Below are 21,355 nucleotides of genomic sequence, written 5' to 3' on the forward strand. Positions count from 1 at the left end.
AATTGAATTATTGGTCTCCAGTTGGTGTCTGGGGAATCAGAACTGGTTATTGGTGTTGGGAAACGCTACAGGGCTACCATTCAAAGGTAGCACTCAAATATTTACTTGGGAAAACAAGATATATGATAATACTTTACAATCACAATTATACTGAAACAATAAGAAAAAAGAAATGTAACTGTTTAAAGTAAATATCTTTGAATTATGACAGCAAAGTTGATTTCCTGCATTTTTTACTTTTAAATTTTCCTAGTATTTTAAAAATAAACATATTATTCTTTCCTATGAAGAACAGAAAAATCAAAGCTATCTTTTGAATGTTTGAAATGTACAGTTCCCAAGAAGTTTGTCTAATGAATTACTACTGAAAAACTCTAACCCATATTTAATATGTGAAATCTAAAATAGAGATGTTAATAAAGAGATTAGCTATGTCACGGTTCTAATATATTCTAAAGAAGCATTTGTTTTGATGCTATTAAATAAATCAACACTTTAAACCAGATTTTTAAAAAAGCTTTAATATTAAAACAGCTGAACTATCTCAGGCAATGATAAAAGGAATTTAGGCAATCCTGAATCAAGCCACAATTTGACAGAAAAGCCTAACTGTAGATGGTATTTTACAGTAGAAGACAAATGACAACATATCATTAACTTTTTAGTTGCCCAACATAAAAATAAACTTTGTTTCCAAAATAAATTTTTATTTGATTGATTTTAGAAAGAGAGAAAGAGGAAGGGAGAGAGAGAGAAAGAGAGAGAGAGAGAGAGAGAGAGAGAGAGAGAGAGAGAGAGAGAGAAACACCAATTGGTTGTTCCTCTTATTTATGCATTCACTGGTAGAATGGTCTATGTGGCCCGCAACCTTGGCATATTGAGACGACACTCTAACCAACTGGGCTACCCAGCCAGGCTCCTAAAGTGTTTTTAAAATTTTGTAACCCAAGTATCTTTACTAAAAAATGTTCTTTATCTAATTTACTTTTCAGAAATACCTCTAAGTTTAGTGTTTCTAAATTAAATTTTTATTGTTTATATCTAGAAAGAAAAGTAATTATTTTAAATATAGTTTGATATAAATGTTTAATCTAGGTCTGTTTACAAAACTTGTGATTAAATTACCCATTTTTCTTGTATTCCTACATCTTTATAGTCAGCACAAGATAAAAATCATAGAACTATAAAACTTAGAGCTTAAAGCTCTAGTGACTGCCAGTCTTCTCATCCGGAATATTTTTTTTAAACTTCTGAACTCTGCTTGCTATGTAGTATGCCTTCCAGTTTAAACACACACACACACACACACACACACACACACACACACACACACACACTCATATATAACTATCAATGAAACTTCCTTGGTAAGAGACAACTAGTATATACAGATTTGGTATATTTTTAGTCAAAAGTAATTTGATATTTTAGTCTCATCTTTACAAAAATATACACAGTTCTTATTAGGCATTTTGAAAAATGAAAATAACTTACAAGTGCTTTTCCCTTATTCAGTAAACCCCAGGGAGCAAGAGACCCTTGAATGATCCATTCAGTCCAACTTCCTAATTTCACAAATAAGGTATGTGAATAAAGTAACCTGTTAAGTATAAACAGTTTAAATCAAATGAAACACAACCTCAAGTGGACCATTTCCATCAGTGATAAAAATAAGAAATGCTTCACACTATACACATTATAATTTTCTTTAAGTCTCTTTTTATTTAGAGATTTTTCTGGTAAGGAGATAAACCATAGGAAAGCATTTTCACTGGCAGTGAGGTATGTATATACTCTACCAAAATACTCCTTATTTTAATGTTTTAAACTTTATTTACATACAAAGAAAAGTATCAATGCATATCCTTGTTTCATCTATAGTATTAGCCGTACTACATGAAATAAAAAAAATGGTGCTTGCATACAAAAACTGTTATTATTGTAAAGGAATCTGATTTCAGATTAAGAGAACTAATTTGTTTTTGGAAAAAGTTTAAAAGAAGAATCACGATTTATCATGACCAAGACATCTGCACCATATTTTCCATTCCTCACAGCACATTTATTTCAGTAATTCTGTTATGTCTGTCCTTAGCATAAGCATAGTGTTACACAATTTTTGTACATATAATCACATCCAAAACAAGTTCTAAAATTTAAATTGTAAACATTCTCATCATATGTAGAAATATTTCAATTGGTGTATTAAGTTTCCTACTGATCAATTTTGGAAGAGAATATAAATGAGAAAGCCTACTCTAAACTGTGTAGTGAGCATCATTTATTAATTACATTTCTACAATGTTAAATAAAGTAAGAGGCAAACCTGTTCTGTAAGCATGTCAAATTTTTAAAACATTAAAAAGAAACAAATTTGTTAACAAAAGGATGCCTTGCAATAAAGAACATTATATTTTTAGAACATTAAATTCTATTATGATACAAAAATGTAAAGGGTAAATAGCATCTTTGTTGACAAAGTAGGAGGTAGCATGGATGCACCACTTTATTGTCTGAGAAATGCAACTGGAGTAAAGAGTATTTCCTTACCACAAATAATTTCCAGGACTATGTACATATTTCTTTTAGAAATACTTGTTTAAACAAATCTCCCTCCACTTTTTAGTATAAAAAAAACCATTCCATATGATTTAAAAAAAAAAAACACTTACACATCTAGATAGAATATTACTCTGCCCTATTTGAGTGAACAGTCTCAATCTATGAAGTACATGATATTTAATGCCCTAAATTGAGTAAATTTAGTTAGCGGTTCCAGGTATTATACAAAACACTAAATACATACAAACAAAATATAGTATCTTATTTTTCAATGCAAGTCTTGTGGGGAATAACAGAACCTTGACTCTGGTAACACTGCAGAAAACATAACTTTCCAATAAGTCTGTCTTTAAGTATCCATGTGCAACAGTATATTAATGACTGCTTACATGTACTGATCCTTTACTGTGTGAATACAGTTAACTGAAAAAACCCAGTAAACATCTTCCATCCTATATAAAATATATAGACTACTTACTGTTTGAAGTACTCATTTTGTTCTGATGTCACTGTAATTCACTTTCCCCCCTTTTCCCCCACTTTAGTATTTATAAACGGATAATTTAATGTGGCTTTAAAAAAAGACAAAGAATTTCAAATTTACATCCAATTTATATTTGCTATTTAAAAGGTTTCCTTGTTCTATGAAGCTGCTTCTGCCATTAGTAGAGAAAATGAAGTTTCTGTAATGGAGGCAGGCTTTTTAAATAATGACGTGACTTCCACCATGCCAGCTCCAGTCCGTGGAAGATTAGCGTTCACAATGTGTCGTTGTAAGTGCTTAATCCAGTCTTCCTGAACAGACAATGGTCCACGAAAGACTAGGCCACAAAACCTACAGAAGAAATTGATGAGTTGTCTTAACATGACCAATTTCTTTTATTTAAAACCACTCCTATAAAATCCATAAACATAAGAAGTAAATTTTACCATATATTGGAGTTCTTGACAAAAGTTTCTAAATGCATATAAAGTCAAAATTATTTAATATAATATCAAAACTGCCTATTCATGTTTAACAGTTATAATAACTCTATTAAATATTTGTAGAAATGGTAACATTATTAGGTTAAAATTAAATAAAAGGTCTTTACACCTACATTTAAAACAAATATATTTTCAAAATGTATCATTCTTTTTAAAAGACCCTTCCCCAATTTAGAATTCTTTAAATTGCATGAAGGTTAAGTATGGAAAGGAAGTGTGAATAATTTGTGTAGCTATATTTACAAGTATATGTTCCCAGAAACTAAAGACAACTAAAAAAAATCAAACCAAACAAAGCAAATAAATAAAACAACAAAAAAAGCTACTTTTATAGTTCACAGTATCAGAGAGGCTGTTAGCTAATAAAAAAAAGATCTGTTAGTTATTGAAGTATACCAATTATAAACTGAGATAATAAGACTTTAAGTTTGTCTCCAAAAGTTCATTTATAATTGTGGACAATTCAACTTGTCACAAATAAAAAATCTCTAATAAAATAGCTAATAAATCTCAACACAAAAATCTGTAGAAACTAAGCAGATTTGTCAACATTGGCATGTACCTGCATCTGAGAATGTAAACCTCGTCAGCACCATGAGGTAATGTTAGCATTTTCTTCTTGCTTCCGGACCTTGACCTTGATTTCTTTTGCTTACAATCTAAGGCTAAAAAAAGAGAAGAAGAGAAAGACTTAACATTTCTTATATATATTCCGAAATATATATAAATACACGCATACAGACATACATGCATTTCTAGAGAGGAAAGACGATCTAAATCAAGTTAGAAGTGCCCGCATTTATTTGTACTTTCTAAAGCATGCACTAACTTGCAGCTGGTTTTCTAACAGCAGTAATATTAGATACATACATACTTCCTGTACTGCTTTTTCAAATAATGCTTTATCATATGAAACAGAGAAAATGTAACTAAGTAACTTGAAATTACTAACCTGGTCAATTATTATCATAATGGTAATATTTTCTGTTTTGATCATACATACAGTTTAACATCTGGTTAAATCTTCCTTATTTCCAGGAAAATTATAACCTTTTATTTAAGTTTGCATTTGATTACTACTCCATTTAGTAGTTCTTACAAGCTTTTAAAACATAGTAATGAAACCTAAAAAATGTAATAAAAAGTTCAGTGAAAAAGGAATTGTATATAGCAAGTCATTCTGAATTCTATAATAATAGCTCTTAAAAGGGTAAATAGCACTTGAAATAATAAATAGCACTTGAAAGGGCAAAACAAGTTCAATTTTCATTTTTTAACTCAATCTGTATGACATATACAATCATGTTTTATTTTCTAGAAAATAAATATTAATCCAGATTATTTCATGTAAATTTACAAATGGAATAGAAGTTTAATGTTAACTATTCTTTACATGCTTTCATTTTACATTTTCGTCCACAGCTATTTTAAAAATATTTAAAAGGGAAAAACAAGATTTTTATATTAAAGTGGATCAAAATTTTAGTGCTAACTGTTCTTGAAGTTTCTCTCTATTGCTTTTCCTTCAATTAGTTATTCAACAAAATCTAATACAGGAAAAAGATATTAAGACAGGATATAACATGTCATTGGGCTTTGAATGCAACTACTCCATTCCTTAGGATAAAGGGATGATAGTATTACAGGGCCCTGCTGGTCAAGTTAGCAGGAAGAGAAGGTTAAGAGTTTACATCTAGGGATCCAAGGGGGAGGGAAATAAATGTAACAAAAGAGTTACACAATCTGCTATGTGAAATCACCTGGAAAAATTCTAGGTAAGAGAGAACAGGAACTGGCTATTCAATGATTCTGTGAAATGCGTTCTTCAAAGTCCAGAATCCAAAAGAACAGATGCTATTATTACAAAACCAGTAAACACACAGTTCCTTATAGTAAAGTGGCCAGTGCTAATGAAAATGTGATATATAAAATTAAAAACCATGAGAAGCCTAAATCTCATTCAAGCCACTGGCTTCTGCTTCTTGTCACTTGCCTCTTTAAAAGTAAAATCTCTCTGCTTATCCTCAGAAAAACAATCTTGTAAGTAAAGAACTACACACAGGAAGACAAGTATTAAAGAATGGCTAATTTAAAGCTTCAACAAAAACCTGGAATAGAAAACTCATACAAGGTTCTCATTGCTTTTCTCAGTCAAGAGCCCGGCACATAATAGCAACTCAACAAATGCTTCTGAAGTAAAAACTAAAGGAAAACCCAGTAATTTAATCTGACATTTAGACAGCATATAAATGGACATTTGTTCTACCAGCATGTAATATAGGTAACATTCATGTAGAACACCTCTGCATCATTTGTTTAAATGAATATATCAATATGTTGCTAACATTACACTTATATTCTTCACTGATCAGTCTAGCTTATGTGTAGAAACTAGGTTCTTCACAACCAGTTGGAAGAGTAAAGTAGTATGTACTTGTAATCAGCACTATCTTTTTCTTAGTTTTACTGATAAACAGCAATTTGAATATAAATGAATTTTAAAGCAATTGATACATTTAGAAGTAAAGATTTTAGGACACTCAAAAGCTAGATGTCAGCTACCCTTTTCCCATTTTACATAAGGTAAATCACATACAATCCCTGTCTCTGTTACATAACACAGAGCAGGTATTTGGTATCTCACAAGATTACAGGTAGAATCTTACTTTTTTGAACTTGCTGGTTGTCAAAATTGCCATTGTATTCAAATTCCCTTTAAAATGTAAATAAATTACTGTAGGATAAAAATAGAATACATTATAGCAATCTTTTAAAAAATTGTTCACAGAATGCTAATGTTAGGTATATAAAACAAATTGAGGAAGAAAGGCAGAAGGTGATAAGAAAGCATGCAAAAGAATGTTTTTTTAGTCACAAAGTATTCAAGTTAAATTCAGATGCTATAATACTTTTAAAATGGAATTGGGCAAGTTTACTCTGTAAAAACATTTTTTTATTATAATAGAGGAAAAAAGAAATTTTCTGACTTGATGTTATATGGACTCTCGAAATCCTGAATTTTAGATTCTTTGATGAATGATTAGCTCTAAATTTTAAATGAGCACGCCAAAGGTTGTATAGTAATTAATATTTGAAGGTAGTATGACTTTGAAAAGGAGGACAACTCTGCCAAATACCATTATCTCCAGGATCCAGGGTTCCAACTAAGTTTAGAGAACCACATGCATTGGGAATCCTTGGAAGCTTGTTCATAAAGTAAAGAGATATTTAAAAACCTGGGCCCTCTAGTAATTTTACTTATATATTTCAGTGTCTTAATCTCTCCATGATCATTTTTAAAGGTCTTAGCCACTGAAATGTCACTTATTTAGAAAGCAAAACATGAATACATTTTATAAGAACAATTTTTTCTAATACCAATATCCAAACTTTACTGTTGTAATATTGACTAAACTATTTAGAAAAATCTGTTAAAAAATGAGTATTTAACATATTATGAATAAGCATACAAAGAGGACAACTATATGGTATTCTCTATGTGAAAAATGATGATTTACACAAAATGTTCCAGTAAATAAAAAAGATGATGTACAAACATGCCCATTACACAAATGTTCTCATTTAAACAGGTTTTATTATATCTAGAGAGAAAAGCAGTTTCATTCTGGACTGTCCCAGGAGTCACTATAACATTTAAAAAAAGAACAACACTAACACATTCAGTTTTACTACAATGGGGCTCGTTCTTACTTGTGACAAATAACCACCAAAGGTTTAACAAAGCTGTGTACATTAATAATTTGCCAAATAGATAACATTATACCTTTAATTGTACTTCTTAGTGTCATAACAAAATATATACACACCTTTATTTTTGGCCAAAGTATTTTAAATCTAACATTGTTTCTAAGCATAAAATTTACAAAAATTAATAGATTAGTTTTAGGAAATCTTAATTTTCTTCTTGAGTATTGCTTCTTTAGAAAGGAACAAACCCAGTCACTCAAATATTCCTAAGGTCCCTATTCAAGGTAGCAGAAAATCTGTGATCTATTTTAACCAGAAGATTGCAGTTATCTGACTTATAAAGGATCTAAATTGCTACTAGGAATATTTTACTAGTAAGAAGAATGAATTGTACGGTCATAAACAAAAAGTTTCAGAATATACCCTTTGGTAAAGTAGCTATTTTGATCAAGCAGGAATGATAGAAAAATACAATAGACTTATAAAGCCCTCAAAAACAAAACAAAAATACACTATATTGCTATGTCACAAAATATAACAACAACATATATGTGTCTAAAACACTAAACTGGGTCAGTAAAAAGCAAATCAATAAACAATACAACAGATACAAATTCAAGACTATTTTCTAAGACATTCTTTACTTTTATACATAGAATAAAAAAAATTTACTTTGGGCTGTAACATTATTTAAGTCCTTCTGCCCTTTCCACCTTTCTACCCATTATACACAATAATTGTTTCAACAAATTTTTCTTTTTAATTCACTACACAAATGACCTCAAAAGAATGAGGATTTATTTTTTAAAAAACATCTGTTAAAAAAGCACAATATCTGAAATATACAAAGAACTCATAAAACTCAACAACAAACAAACAATCCAATAAAAAAATGGGAAGAGGACATGAACAGACACTTCTCCCAGGAAGAAATACAAATGGCCAACAGTATATGAAAAGATGCTCATCTTCTTTAGCTATTAGAGAAATGCAAATCAAAACTACAATGAGATACCATCTCACACCTGTTAGATTAGCTATTATCAACAAGACAGGTAATAAATAGCAAGTGTTGGAGAGGCTGTGGAGGTAAAAGGAACCCTCATCCACTGTTGGTGGGAATGTAAAGTAATACAACCATTATGGAAGAAAGTATAGTGGTTCCTAAAAAAACTAAAAATAGAACTACCATATGACCCAGCAATCCCTCTACTGGGTATATACTCCCGAAACTCAAAAACATTGGTATGTAAAGACACATGCAGCCTCATGTGCATTGCCGCATTGTTCACAGTGGCCAAGACATGGAAACAACCCAAAAGCCCTTCAATAGATGACTGGATAAAGAAGATGTGGTACATATACACTATGGAATACTACTCAGCCATAAGAAATGATGATATCGGATCATTTACAACAACATGGATGAATCTAGATAACATTATACGGATTGAAATAAGTAAATCAGAAAAAAACTAAGAACTGCATGATTCCATACATAGGTGGGACATAAAAACGAGACTAAGTGACATGGACAAGAGTGTGGTAGTTGGGGGGGGGGAGAAGAGGGAGGGAGAGGGGGGAGAGGAGGGGCATAAAGAAAACCAGATAGAAGGTGACAGAAGACAATTTGACTTTGGGTGATGGGTATGCAACATAACTAAATGTCAAAATAACCAGGAGATGTTTTCTCTGAACATATGTACCCTGATTTATTAATGTCACCCCATTAAAATTAATAATAAAAAATTCTTTATTGCTAAAATATGCTGACCATATCTGAAAAACAAACAAAAAAAAATCTGTTAAAAAAGCACATCATAAAAAAATTAACATTCACTACCCAATATTCTCATCTGCAATCTTCCTCTGCCATTTAGTTGAAAGCCCCATTTTATCTGTTTTGTTCCTGACTGTTGGCATCTCTGGGATAAAGTATAACTTAATATAATAGCCAGGTTATATATAACCAAAATAAGTTATAAAATATCCCTACTAGAGGGAAGAAAATTTCTTCTTTAATCGGCCTGTATAAGGTGGGCAGGTAATAGCAGCTATGAACTCATTCAGAAAGAAAGTGAGGATAAAATAACACGAATAGGTAAGCCTTCATTCCACCGCCATTAACAAGTAGGTGGTGGAGGTGCGAGTGGCAGTGGTAGGAGGAAAAAGGATGCATACGCTCCAAGAGGTACACAGTGTGATACGGATAAATAAACAAATCTAGTTGGTGCCATTAATCATTCAAGGTTCATAAGCTCCGAACATATAAGACTGTGCAAGTAGCATTTTCTTTCCTTCAGCCTCAACTAAAAAAGGAACATGGATTTTTTTTGAAAAGGGGGTAGTAGGTAAGGAGGAAGAAACATGTTAGCTTGTATAACTCTGCATAACCTTGTATAACATTGGGATGGGGGTGTGGTTCAGGAAAAGCCATTGTTGAAAACTCAGTCTTTTTTCTACAGCGTACACTTTTGTGTCTTCACATAAAGTGCATAGAAGACAGTTCACAGGTGCATGTGGCATAGGGTCCTACACTTTAATGCTCTGCTGTGGCAGTCTTGAAATTCTTAATATATACCTTTTTTAACACAGGGTGCTACATTTTCAGTGGACCTGAAAATTATGTAGACAACTCTGGGTACTGAGTACCCACTGCCCTAAATGAGAAAAAACAGCCAGCCCTTAATTCCACCTCTTAATCTCTTAACCCATTAAAAAAAAAACTATTAAGAAGAACAATTGTTAAATCCCACTCTTATACAGTCCATTAAAACTGGAAAGAATTCCTCTACTCCTAATACCAATTTTTTGTTTCTGGCTGGCTATATGCTGCCATAATCAAAGCAGTCACTATTCCCAAAAAGTACCTGTAATGCAGTTTAAGTGGTTATTGTTATGAAAAACAAGGTTCCCTACCAATCAGAATTAAGCATAGACAATTAGCAACCTCAAAAATGTATTTCCACCAATATTTTACCTTGATAGTTTCACTCCAAAGTTGGATATTCTTTCAGTACCCTAAGTTACTTTCAGTGATTTTTTTCAGTTAGCATTCTCAATAACTAAAGAACAAAAACAACAGAAAACACAGCACCACTAACCTAGAATCACAGAGCAATCAGGGAGAAGTTAATTAGAGTCTTCATGGTTTAACATTTTACCTGAAATAGGATGATATACAAAATATTTGAAAACCAGATTTCCTTTGCTGTAAATACGAGTTTATGGCTTAAAAATACCAGTCTAGAAAAGACAGGTTTCTTGAGTTTGCCCTAAATAAAAAGTAAGAGGTTGTATTAAGGGTAGCAACAGACTCACATGCTTGGTTCAGAGAAAGCAAATGAAGATAGCCTTTATTTAAACTTGGGTCTCCTTGGGAGAAGAAAAAGTGCATTCAATTTGCAGAGGTGTCTGCTAATTCAAAGTAGAGGGGATGACTAGTACAAGAGTATTTTGAGCAAGTATTTTCAAGATATGAAAGGAAAAGTTAAACATAAGTTTGATACTTTATCACATATATAACAAATTGGAAACAAACTAGTTTTTGCAGTTTGCCAAAAGCTAAAAGCTGACAATACCCAATACAAGTTGCTTAGCTGGTCACAACAGTAAATGTATTATTTCTGTGGTGACAAGAAAAAAATATTTTAAATTTCTCCCTAAGTAGGGTGAACCTGTGTGCTCTTTTATTAAGTAAAATAAGCACTTACCAATATCAAACACTTTTCTAAGACACTCTAAAACTGGTATTAACATTACAATACATAATATGAAATCTGCTTTAAACCATTTTGTTTAATATTACCTGAATATAATCACACTTTCTATCTCTTAAATTCTTGGTATTTTCAAAATTTCATTTCATATTTAGGACTAATTAAATACTTGTTTCTGGTTACAAAATTAAGAAAGTACAACACTTTTACTTTAAAATTTCTGTAAAATTATCTTTAATATAATCACATTCAACTTAGATAGGGCTCACAATAATTATAATAGTAATAAATCTAAGCGTCACATAGATCTGGATTTGGCTTTTTATTTTAGTACTTTACACATTCTAGCCAGAATTCAATCTATAATCAAACATGGTGCTGACCAGTTATCTTCTAAGGTAATTTCCAGCTCAGGCCACAATTAAATATATATTCTAAACACTGGATACCAAGAATAAACCTCATTCCTCAAATTCCAGACACAACAAAGAAAACAGTAAATCCTATTTTTTCACTTTTTAGATAAGGGACCACCAGTCTCCACCAAGCCATCCTCTTGCTCTAACATCCTTTTAAAAGAGAATAACTGGGTATTTTTTTATTATTTCCATAAAGTAACTTAAAGTAAACTGCTTAGTGTTTATCTCTGACCAGGAAATTGCCTTGTAACTAAAAGGCCTAACTATATCATAATCAAGATTATAAATAGCATTCAAATAATTAATCTTATAAATCATTAAAAAAATTAGAAACCATAGCAACACAATACAACTGAGGATATAGAAACATATTTAAAAAAAAGTCCAAACACATAAAAATCCAGATTAAGTCAACTGATAAAATCAAAACACGATATAGAAAAGCAAAACTCAAAAAATTAGTAACAGAACCAACAGGAAGAATGCTAGGGAACTAGTTAAGGAAAACAAGATGATAGTCAAAAAAGACTGTCAAATAGCATTTCTAAGTTTTATAACCAATGACCATCAAAAGTAGACACCATAAAATATAACAAATGGTACAAAACTCTTAGGCTTTATTCTCCTAAAAACAAACTTACTGATTCATTAAGTTTGCCTATTTGCTTTGCTATCATGGATAGCTGGATGATGAGGTGTTGTTAGAAAGATGACAGCCAGTGAGGTAATGAAGCCTAACCCTCCTAACCTTCTCTTACCAGACACCTCAGTAGCTGATGCATTAACTATACTTGCAGTATACTCCCAGTAACAAGATTTAAAACTTTGAGCCATCTCTGTCTCTTTCCTCTTATTCTTCTAACTCTAATCTGCCAAATATTCCTTATTTTTAATTCCATATTATCAACAGGACATCTATGTAATAAGTTTTCTTTACATTGCTGTTGTTACTGTCCTAGTTCAGGACTGCTAAGATTACATCACCTACAATTTCTCTACCTCCCAACAAAATCCTTTACATTTTTACAAATATTTATACTTTTAAAGCAAATTCTTAAATAAATAAATAAATGTATATTCTTTAAAAAAAAATTTGCTGGCCCTTCACAAAATTAATTCCAACACCACAGATCATCATTCTAGTATTCTATGTCCTTTACCTGTCTAGCTCTATAATCTCCTACTTCCTAGTATTTTCAATAAACTTGCCACATTGTCCCACTTTGTTCCCTCCACAGGTATGCTCCTTCCCAGCCCCAAATCTCCATTTCCATTTCAATCAGCTATCTATCCTTCAGGATCCCTAACGAATGCTACTTCCAAAAGCCTTGCTGGGTCCTGGTCTAGCTGGAAGTACCTTCCTCTTTCCTCAGTTTTCCACCATGCTTCATGCACATGTTTCCAATGGCACTTACAATTTGTCCTGTATTATACAGTTACATATGTGTGTGCTTCTACTATATAGCAAAATCCAATTTATCTCTGCAGTACTAAGCACAATGCATCAACCACAATAAGAGCTGCCAAAAATTACCATTGAATTAGTGAATAAGTCAGCCATTCACTTTTTAGTATAGTGAGCAAATAACCCAATTCTTGCTGATAATAAAACAATTCATATCCATAAGGTTGGCTCTAAATACTCTTGATGATTAAATTATACCCAATCTATTGTTTCACAAGGCAGATATAAGAACATTGTAGAAACATTATCATCAAAATGACAGGATAAAATCAAGCTTGACATGAGTCTTCCACGACCTAGAAAGTTTACTCAACTTGAACAATTCTTTACCTTGCTAATCCTGAATAAATGATACATTACTGTACTAATATATATATATATATATATACCCCAGATATACCATTCAATGCAAAAACAGTACTACAGAGATAAGTTACAGCCAAGAAAACACAGAAACCCACTTTTCACTGTATTAGAGACAGCTAAAATGCAAGGTTGACCATATCATTCCCCATTTTTTTGTCCCCCACCTTATTTTTAAAAATCCTTCAATGACTTCCTAAAATTCTTAGCATGCATTCAAAACATCCACCCGATCTTTTCAACAATCCCATCTTTCCAAACATGTATGCCTGAATTTTCCAGCACCTCTTCAATCTGCAATTTCATCCCTTTGTGCCACACTATGTGTTCTTCTCTCCACCTGGATGGTCTACTTTATTCTTCCTCAAACTATTCATCCTCAAGTTCAGGGCCTTGCTGAAACATTATAAAGTCTTCTATAACAGTACCCGTGTACTTAACCCACTGGATCATGATTATGTTTATGCAGCTGAAGGGCAAGGTGGTTACAGCCTCCAAGCTAGCACAGTCCTAGTGCAATAACTAAAGTTTTTGTTGAATAAATGAAAAATTTTTTTGACTTGTTTTATTTTTTCTCTCTCATTTTAAACACAATGACAAGAAACATACCAGCATAAACTATTTTTGTTTTTTTTCTTTTTAAGCTCTATTTAACAATGAGACAAATAGTAAAGGGAGAAAGAAGAAAGGAACACAACTTAATTCCAAATGTCCCTCAAAAGGACTAGTCTAAAATTCCTTGCATTCCCACATTTACATTCAATATAATATTTATCTTATACTATGTTGCAGTTTTGTAATTTTGATAGTTTTATATGTATTGCCAGGAATTCTTTACTCAGTTCTTTGATGACAGGCATGATTCATACTTCTTATATGCTTCCCATACAGCCTAATCTGAAGGAATTATTAAGGTGTTTGCTTTAACTAGAAGCTGGTTTGCTCATTTAGAGTTTAATCATAATAAAAACTTTCTACTTGTACTCTTTTGGGCTAAATAAACCACTATAAAAGCATGCAATTTCTTAAAGATGCAATATTTTAATAATATTTAAGAAGACACTGCAGAAACACTCATCAAAAGGACAAGTAAATCAATGCATCTTGAGAAGCTTTCACAATACTAATTTTTTTCTCCCATCACAGCAGAAAATGTTCCTATAGCACTTTCCATAATATAAGATTACTTTTCTGGGGCTCATACAGCCAACTCAGCACCTAGCACTGTGGTATGTGTCCATTAGCACTTGTTGTTGCAGGCCTCTGTGACCAATTATGTCATTATAGTTGAAAATAAGCAGCAGATCCTATTAGGTAGCATGCACTTAAAAATACTATTCCACTTAAAAATCCATGGTATAAAACAATAAAACAGCTACTCTACTAAAAAATTAATGCAGATATATTGCATTAGTGGTATAATGATTAAAAGGCTCTACTACCAATTTTTAAAGTTTTTTTTTTTTCTCATTGAAAAGTCATTCTTTAATTACCTTGGTGAGTCTTTTGTTGAAGAATGGTAACAATCATGGTTTATTTCCACAATGTTATTATGGAAGTGTTCTGAAAATAATAAGATAAAGCCCTTCCCTCAATTATACTTGTATATAAAGTATTTTTCCTACATTAATTTTAAGTAACTATAAGTTTCTAATTTACTTTAAATACCAAAAGATCAGCATTTGATTAAAAAATGATATATAAATTTGAATTTAATGAGGAAAATGTACTTGCCACATAAGTAGTATGATTTCTAAAATATTTCTATTATTGATTCTAGTCAGTGTCAGTCCATAGAGAAAGAGTCACTTAAGGGGAGTGTTTTTAATCTGTGGGTAGTGATTCCTTATTGCAGTGGTTTTCAAACTTTTTGAAGTTGGGGCGCATTAAAAATCCTACAAATAGTTGTAGGTGCACTATATACAAATTTCTGAGAAATGTTATAATAATTAAGTCAAATAAATACTAAAGAAAAAATATAAAGTCCAAGCATGCTTTTATGGTAATTAAATGAAATAAATACAACAAAATTATATTTATTCTGACATTAAAAAACATTTTTATGTTACATTTTTTGTTATGCTTTTTAGAATTCGTAAAAAAGAGGGGTTAAAAAATAAAAAAACAACAACAAAAAGTTATCTTTTTATATATATAGATACATTCTTAGTAAGATTTAGTAAATTCGGCAGGTCCTGGCGCGAATTTGTTAAGTTTTCTCATTCTTGTGTTTGTAAGAAACATGAGCCTGATGTGTCCTAGCGATTTCTTCAATGTTTGGGCATGTATTTGAAAGGCAAACTCTCATTTCCTCGTCAATACATTGAAGAATTCCTCTCTTTTTACTCTTAATTGTGTTGAGGGTAGAAAATCCTAATTCACATAAATAGGATGTTGAAAAATGTAGTAAAATATTCAAAGCTTTTTTAGATATTGCCACATATTATTCTTTTATAGAAACCCAAAAGGCTTCAAGAGACAATTCCTTATGTTTAATCAATCCACGATCAGTGGATATAGCTGCCAGTTCTTCTTTTTCTGTTAATCTTAAACCAAAATCACTTGAAGCTTCCATGAATGGGTTTCTAATCCAATTGCATTGTTCAGTGTTAAGTGATGGAAAATGCTATAAATTAAATTCTGCCCGTCAGCCTTCAAGTCCTATTTTATTTACACTTAACTTTTGCTCACTTCCAGAATCAGATTCTTCAATATCACGCTTCTTTTTGAGAAATCTATCTATTTTATTTGGGTGGATTTACCTAAAAATAATATAATGTGTTAATAATAAATATAATAATGATGTGTTAACAAAAAGAGCGGTATTTCCGTAATGAAATGGTATAATAGAGTAACTATATTTATTTTTATATCTGGGCACATGCCATGAACCAGCACAGCTAGTAATTCCAGGTCCCGAGTGGGAAGAGTGTGGAATTAAGAAAATATGGGATCAGGAGGGCCCTGTAATTACTGCTGGCAAGAACAAAGCGCACCCAAAAACTGTATCTACTTTATGTATAGGGCAAAGCGAGGCCATTAGCAAATTTTAACTTTACACCAAACAAAGGATAGGAGAAACTTGCCTCCAATCTTTCCGGGGGAACATGAGTAGTGTAAACAATCCAGCACCACAGCTTAACAGCCTTTTGCAACCTAATCAGGCAAGTGAGGTGCGGGATTGGGCAGATTGTCAGTTTACAGCCAATTCCCCACACCTCTCTCTTTCTCCCAAAAACCTAAACTCCAAAAACCCTGTTGGTTTTTTGTTCCCAACAGGCACGTGTTTCTCTGGAATTCCATAGGAGCACCTGGAAATCTTCTAGGGTGCACCAGTGCACCCTGGCACACACTTTGAGAACCACTGCCTTGTTGGGTAAATCAATTTACTGTGTCATGACCAGCATTAACTTTTAATGAAAAATAATAAAATAGAAATTATTAGAGGGCATCATAGTCAATTCAGGTGAGTAAATGAGTAGGTGTATAACTGAGTTTGTATAAAGGATCAAGATGATAAATGGAGTCCCCCAAAAAATGTTGAACACAACTGTTATATTTTATTTTTTTCAAGAGATAATAAGATTGTGCAAACATGTATTTACCTTACTGATATATTTTCTTTCACAAGATTCCCTCTACTCAGACTTTATTTCCCCTTCTTCACCTGTTGTACTTTGAGCTCAATTTTTTTGGTTTCTGATTGCAGATTAAGAAAATACTATATACTTTGTCTTAAACAATTTTAAATATTTTAGAAATTTTAATAACCAGGGCGACCATATAGTTTAGTCTAATCCAGGACACTATGAAATAAGCACTATTATTCGGTTGGAAAAAAAGGGATAAACCAGCGTCAATGGTTATTTTATTAATAACTTATAACACTGTATTCTTAATGCTGCCAGTATAAAAAAGATATTTAAATAAAATGTTATTAAACACCAAGCGGTTCAAAAGAATTCAATACGAACTTTATGAAATTTCTAATGTTTAATGAAAATTAAATGTTATTAGATTGTATGTATAAGGAATTAACCAGGAACCAATTTGTATGAACATGTAAATCATTAATCTACAGAGAACAAAACCTAAAAAAGAAGTCTACCAATAGTACAATCTACATTAATTGTAATAAATTCTTGAAAAAGAAGTATGCTTTGAATTTACAATATAAATATAAAGGTAACTTTTTTGTACTAGTCTCTTTAGACAAAATCCACTTAAAAAAGTAAAACAGCTTCTTAAATAACTTTCCACAATTGAAGGCGCATGGAAATTATTAAATAATTTATTTGAACCTACCCAATGGATGATAAACTAGGTCAGTTCTGGGTAAAATTTTAATTTGTAAAGTTTATTCTTTTCTGACAAATTAATTCTTGTCCCCAAAATTGCTACCTCTTCCAAGATTTTAAAAATTGGGGGAAAAGTTCCAGAATTTCCAAAAAAAAAATGAAGTACGAGTATTGTATGTTTCTTAAAAGTGGTATGGGCTGTGGAAAAGCCCACCCTAGACTTTCTTCAACTTTTTATTTTCTCTCTTTGCCCTAGGACTGCCAAACACTTTATATTTTCTAATACTTCTGACATTTTGGTTAATATTTAATGATATTTAAAAAATAATACCGCCCTTTTTTCTTGATGTCCAAAGAAATACATTCCTATTCATTCTATATACGTTTTTCTCTAGTAATGAAATGATTTAGATAATAAAATGTTCATCTGAATGCGCCCTTGGTCAATGAAAGGCTACTATCAGTTACTTATAAACATTTAGTACTGTTTTCAAAGATTTTCACATGAGGTAAAAGCATTTCTTAATGGACTACAAAATCTGTACTAATAAATCTACCTTCACAGAACAGAACATTTTCTAAAGTCCTCCAAAATCTAATCCAGGCCTCACCATTTTTTGAATCCTTACTCTTTCCAGTTAGACTCTTGTTTATTCAGTTTTCACTAGAATGCCCCCAAATTAAACCCAACTTTATTTTAGGATTTTCAATTACTTTCATTCTGTATGTGTTATATAATAGTGACTAAAGCAAAGGTCTAGGGTAAGAAAGCTTTGATTTGAATTTCAAATTTGCTATTAATAATTACAAAAGTTTGTGAAACTTAAGTTCCCTAAGCCTTAGTTCTTGGTAACAATGAGAGAATTATAGTACCTACAACTAATGGTGTTTGTGAAGATAAATGGTATGCATGTAAGCTGCAGAGCACGGTGCCTGCCACAATAACAAGTGTTCAATAAAAGAGACTATGACAATAATGATGATTTTATTTCTCAGTCTTATCTTTTCACCACTTCCCTGTCTCTACAATCCGCAATCATCTTTCAGGCTTGATGAAGGTGGGAGTAATATAATAAAAACTAAAACTTCACAGTACAAGGACTAATCCAGTGAATTCCCTTCCTTTTAATATAAATGGTCAACAGTCATCCCTGGACATTTGTATATCAAGTTAAAGGACAAAGCAAAGAAGTAGAAGAAATTAGTATGAATACAAGTATATTTTTGGTAGCAAGTACATATTGGATGTAAACCGTAAGAAGATAAAAGAAAAAAAAGTTGGGAAACCAACAACTGGAAGAAAGCAGAAGGCAGTGATCTAAAAGAGCAAGAGAAATAAAAAGACTGCAAGAGCCTGACCAGGCGGTAGCGCAGTGGATGGAGCATCGGACTGGGATGCAGAGGACCTGGGTTCAAGATCCCGAGGTCGCCAGTTTGAGTGCGGGCTCATCTAGTTTGAGCAAAAGCCCACCAGCTTGAACCCAGGGTTGCTGGCTCCAGCGGGGGGTTACTCGGTCTGCTAAAGGCCCATGGTCAAGGCACATATGAAAGGGCAATCAATGAACAACTAAGGTGTCGCAACAAAAAACTGATTGATGCTTCTCATCTCTCTCCGTTCCTGTCTGTCTGTCCCTGTCTATCCCTCTCTCTGACCCACTCTCTGTCTCTGTAAAAAATAAAAAAATAAAAAAGACTGAAAGAAAAATTTTAGGCAAAAGGATTTATGCAGACCTATTTAGTAGAGAGTATATTTTAAGATGTGAGAGAAATGAGATTTGCTAAAGCAGGGTAGCTTGAAACGCTACAACGAAAAGAGCAACGCATTTTGTAGAATAAAAAGCAGTATTACAGTAAGCTAAAAATTTTTTTAGCAAACTAGCAGGATAAAGAGGTATCTGTAAAGTTGAGCTAATCAACCAAAAATAACACAGAAATGTACGTGTTAACATTTATGTGGACAGCTATATTCATTTATCCTAAATACACTATAGGGGCATTAAAAAAATCTATTCAGTTGTCAACGGGACCATTACTAAGGCCTGCCCTTTAAAGTCTATCTATAGACTAATAAAAATCATTAGTTTAATTAGTTTTCTAATCAAGCTACATAGTTGAAATTTCATAATAATCTCCTTTTTTATCTAATAAAGCATTTTTAAAATCAGAGATGTCTTAATAATCTACTAACAAAAATAAATTTAAAAGTAAAAAATAGTATAATTTAAAAATCAATGGGGATAATGTAGACTCAGAAGTTTCACACCTCTTTTGGGTTATTTTTTCCTAAGTCAGTAAGAGCCAAATAAAAAATAAAAACTTGTTTAAAATTATATTTAACAGTTTACAAGTTGCTGAAATTTAATGTGTACTCAGACTTGAATGCTGCTTACCAAAAAAAGCCATGAATATCATCTGCTTTAGCACCAGTCTGGTGAGAAGAAAAGTGCACTGTATCAAACAGACCTGTGGTATTATCTGGTCAAACAGACCTGCTGTGTTATCTGGTCAAACATACCTGTACAAGTCAAAAGGCCAGCACTCTTCTTTCGTGCATAAGCGCGTAAGTGGTTGGACAGGCTAACAGCACTTGTAAACGTCGTATTGCAATGCACACATGTTCTAAGCTTCACAGGCATACCTATCATTCAAAAGAAAACTATAATCCAGTTCTACTTCAAAAAGTGAAATTTTCTTAGCTAAAAGTGTGAAGAAAAGTACCGCAATAAAGATGGCTTAAAAAACGTGCACTGAATTAGCTTAAGTTAAAGCAAAGAGGGGGAATTCAGTTAATTATTATTAGTTTGTAGTTAGTATTTAGAGCCAACCCATGCTCTTAAGAAAGGTAGAAGAGAAGTGTGTCTTGAATCAAGAAGCTCCTCTAGATTTAACATCTATTATCATTTTCTTGCAGATTTCTGTGTTAACCAGATCATTTTCTAAATCTAAAATACAATCCTGTGATTTGGATAACATAGCTCTGTTGAGAAGTTTCAAAGTTCACAATGTTATCAATAAAAAAAAATTTAAAAGTCTAGTTAGCAAAGTGGTAATTAAAGAGTTTTACCCACAAAACTGGAAAAGACTCAATACTAAATTAAATTTAGGCTTTCTGATGAAGGCGGGCAGAAAAGGTGGTAAGACACACCACTGAATAGCTGTCAGACACGTTTTATTCAGGGCACTATATTCACTGCTCTGTGCAATCAATAATGAAAGTTAATGATTTTAGTTTTTTGCTAAAATCCTTGTGCTAAGTAAGTTATAAACAAACTAGTAACATCCTTACCATCTCAGGAAAGAAAACATGATTGAACAATAAGAAACCCTTAACTTCTCAGATAACCCTCACTGCACAACATGTTTTAGTATAGTTGGTTTCAACATTTCTGTGATAGCTACAACTACGCTTTCTCTCTGAAGTGGACTGCACCTTGGTCAACAAGCTAATACATTCTTCTCCCATTTTACCCTTCTCAAAAATGTTGAAAATTTAACTTTAAAAGACTCTATATGAAAGAAAGAATCCTGGTAACCAGAAGCCCATACAAGATAACCATTTTCAGAACACTCACAATGCAAGATAATCTTTTCTTAAATCAAAACTGCCTTAGAAATAATTGAGAGAACCCAATTCTGCCCAAAGTAAACAAATCAAGCGTACAGTAATTTTAACAGTATTAACCCACTTATCAACTTTTACCTTAGACACATTTGACTCAGGGTTAAAATTATGAGACCACAGAATTTAATCTTCAACATTCTTAAACTCCAAAAGAAACCTATAAAGACACAAAATTTTTCTAGTCTTAAAGTACAAACCAGACAGTAATACCA

The 21,355-nt window shown here is 32.1% G+C and overlaps 1 protein-coding gene across 1 annotated transcript in view; it reads right to left on the reverse strand.

The window, feature by feature from the left end:
• Window positions 1–1,702: 1,702 nt before the first annotated feature.
• The window catches only part of ZNF644 (zinc finger protein 644), a 130,078-nt gene continuing 110,425 nt past the window's right edge, over window positions 1,703–21,355 (reverse strand). Inside the window, 2 exon segments of the mRNA XM_066268630.1 lie at window positions 1,703–3,397; window positions 4,112–4,214. Coding sequence (XP_066124727.1) covers window positions 3,205–3,397; window positions 4,112–4,214 — 296 coding nt within the window. The 3' untranslated portion in view covers window positions 1,703–3,204.

This window comes from Saccopteryx bilineata, chromosome 3 (genome assembly GCF_036850765.1).
Source record: "Saccopteryx bilineata isolate mSacBil1 chromosome 3, mSacBil1_pri_phased_curated, whole genome shotgun sequence".
Taxonomy (NCBI): Eukaryota; Metazoa; Chordata; class Mammalia; order Chiroptera; family Emballonuridae; genus Saccopteryx; species Saccopteryx bilineata.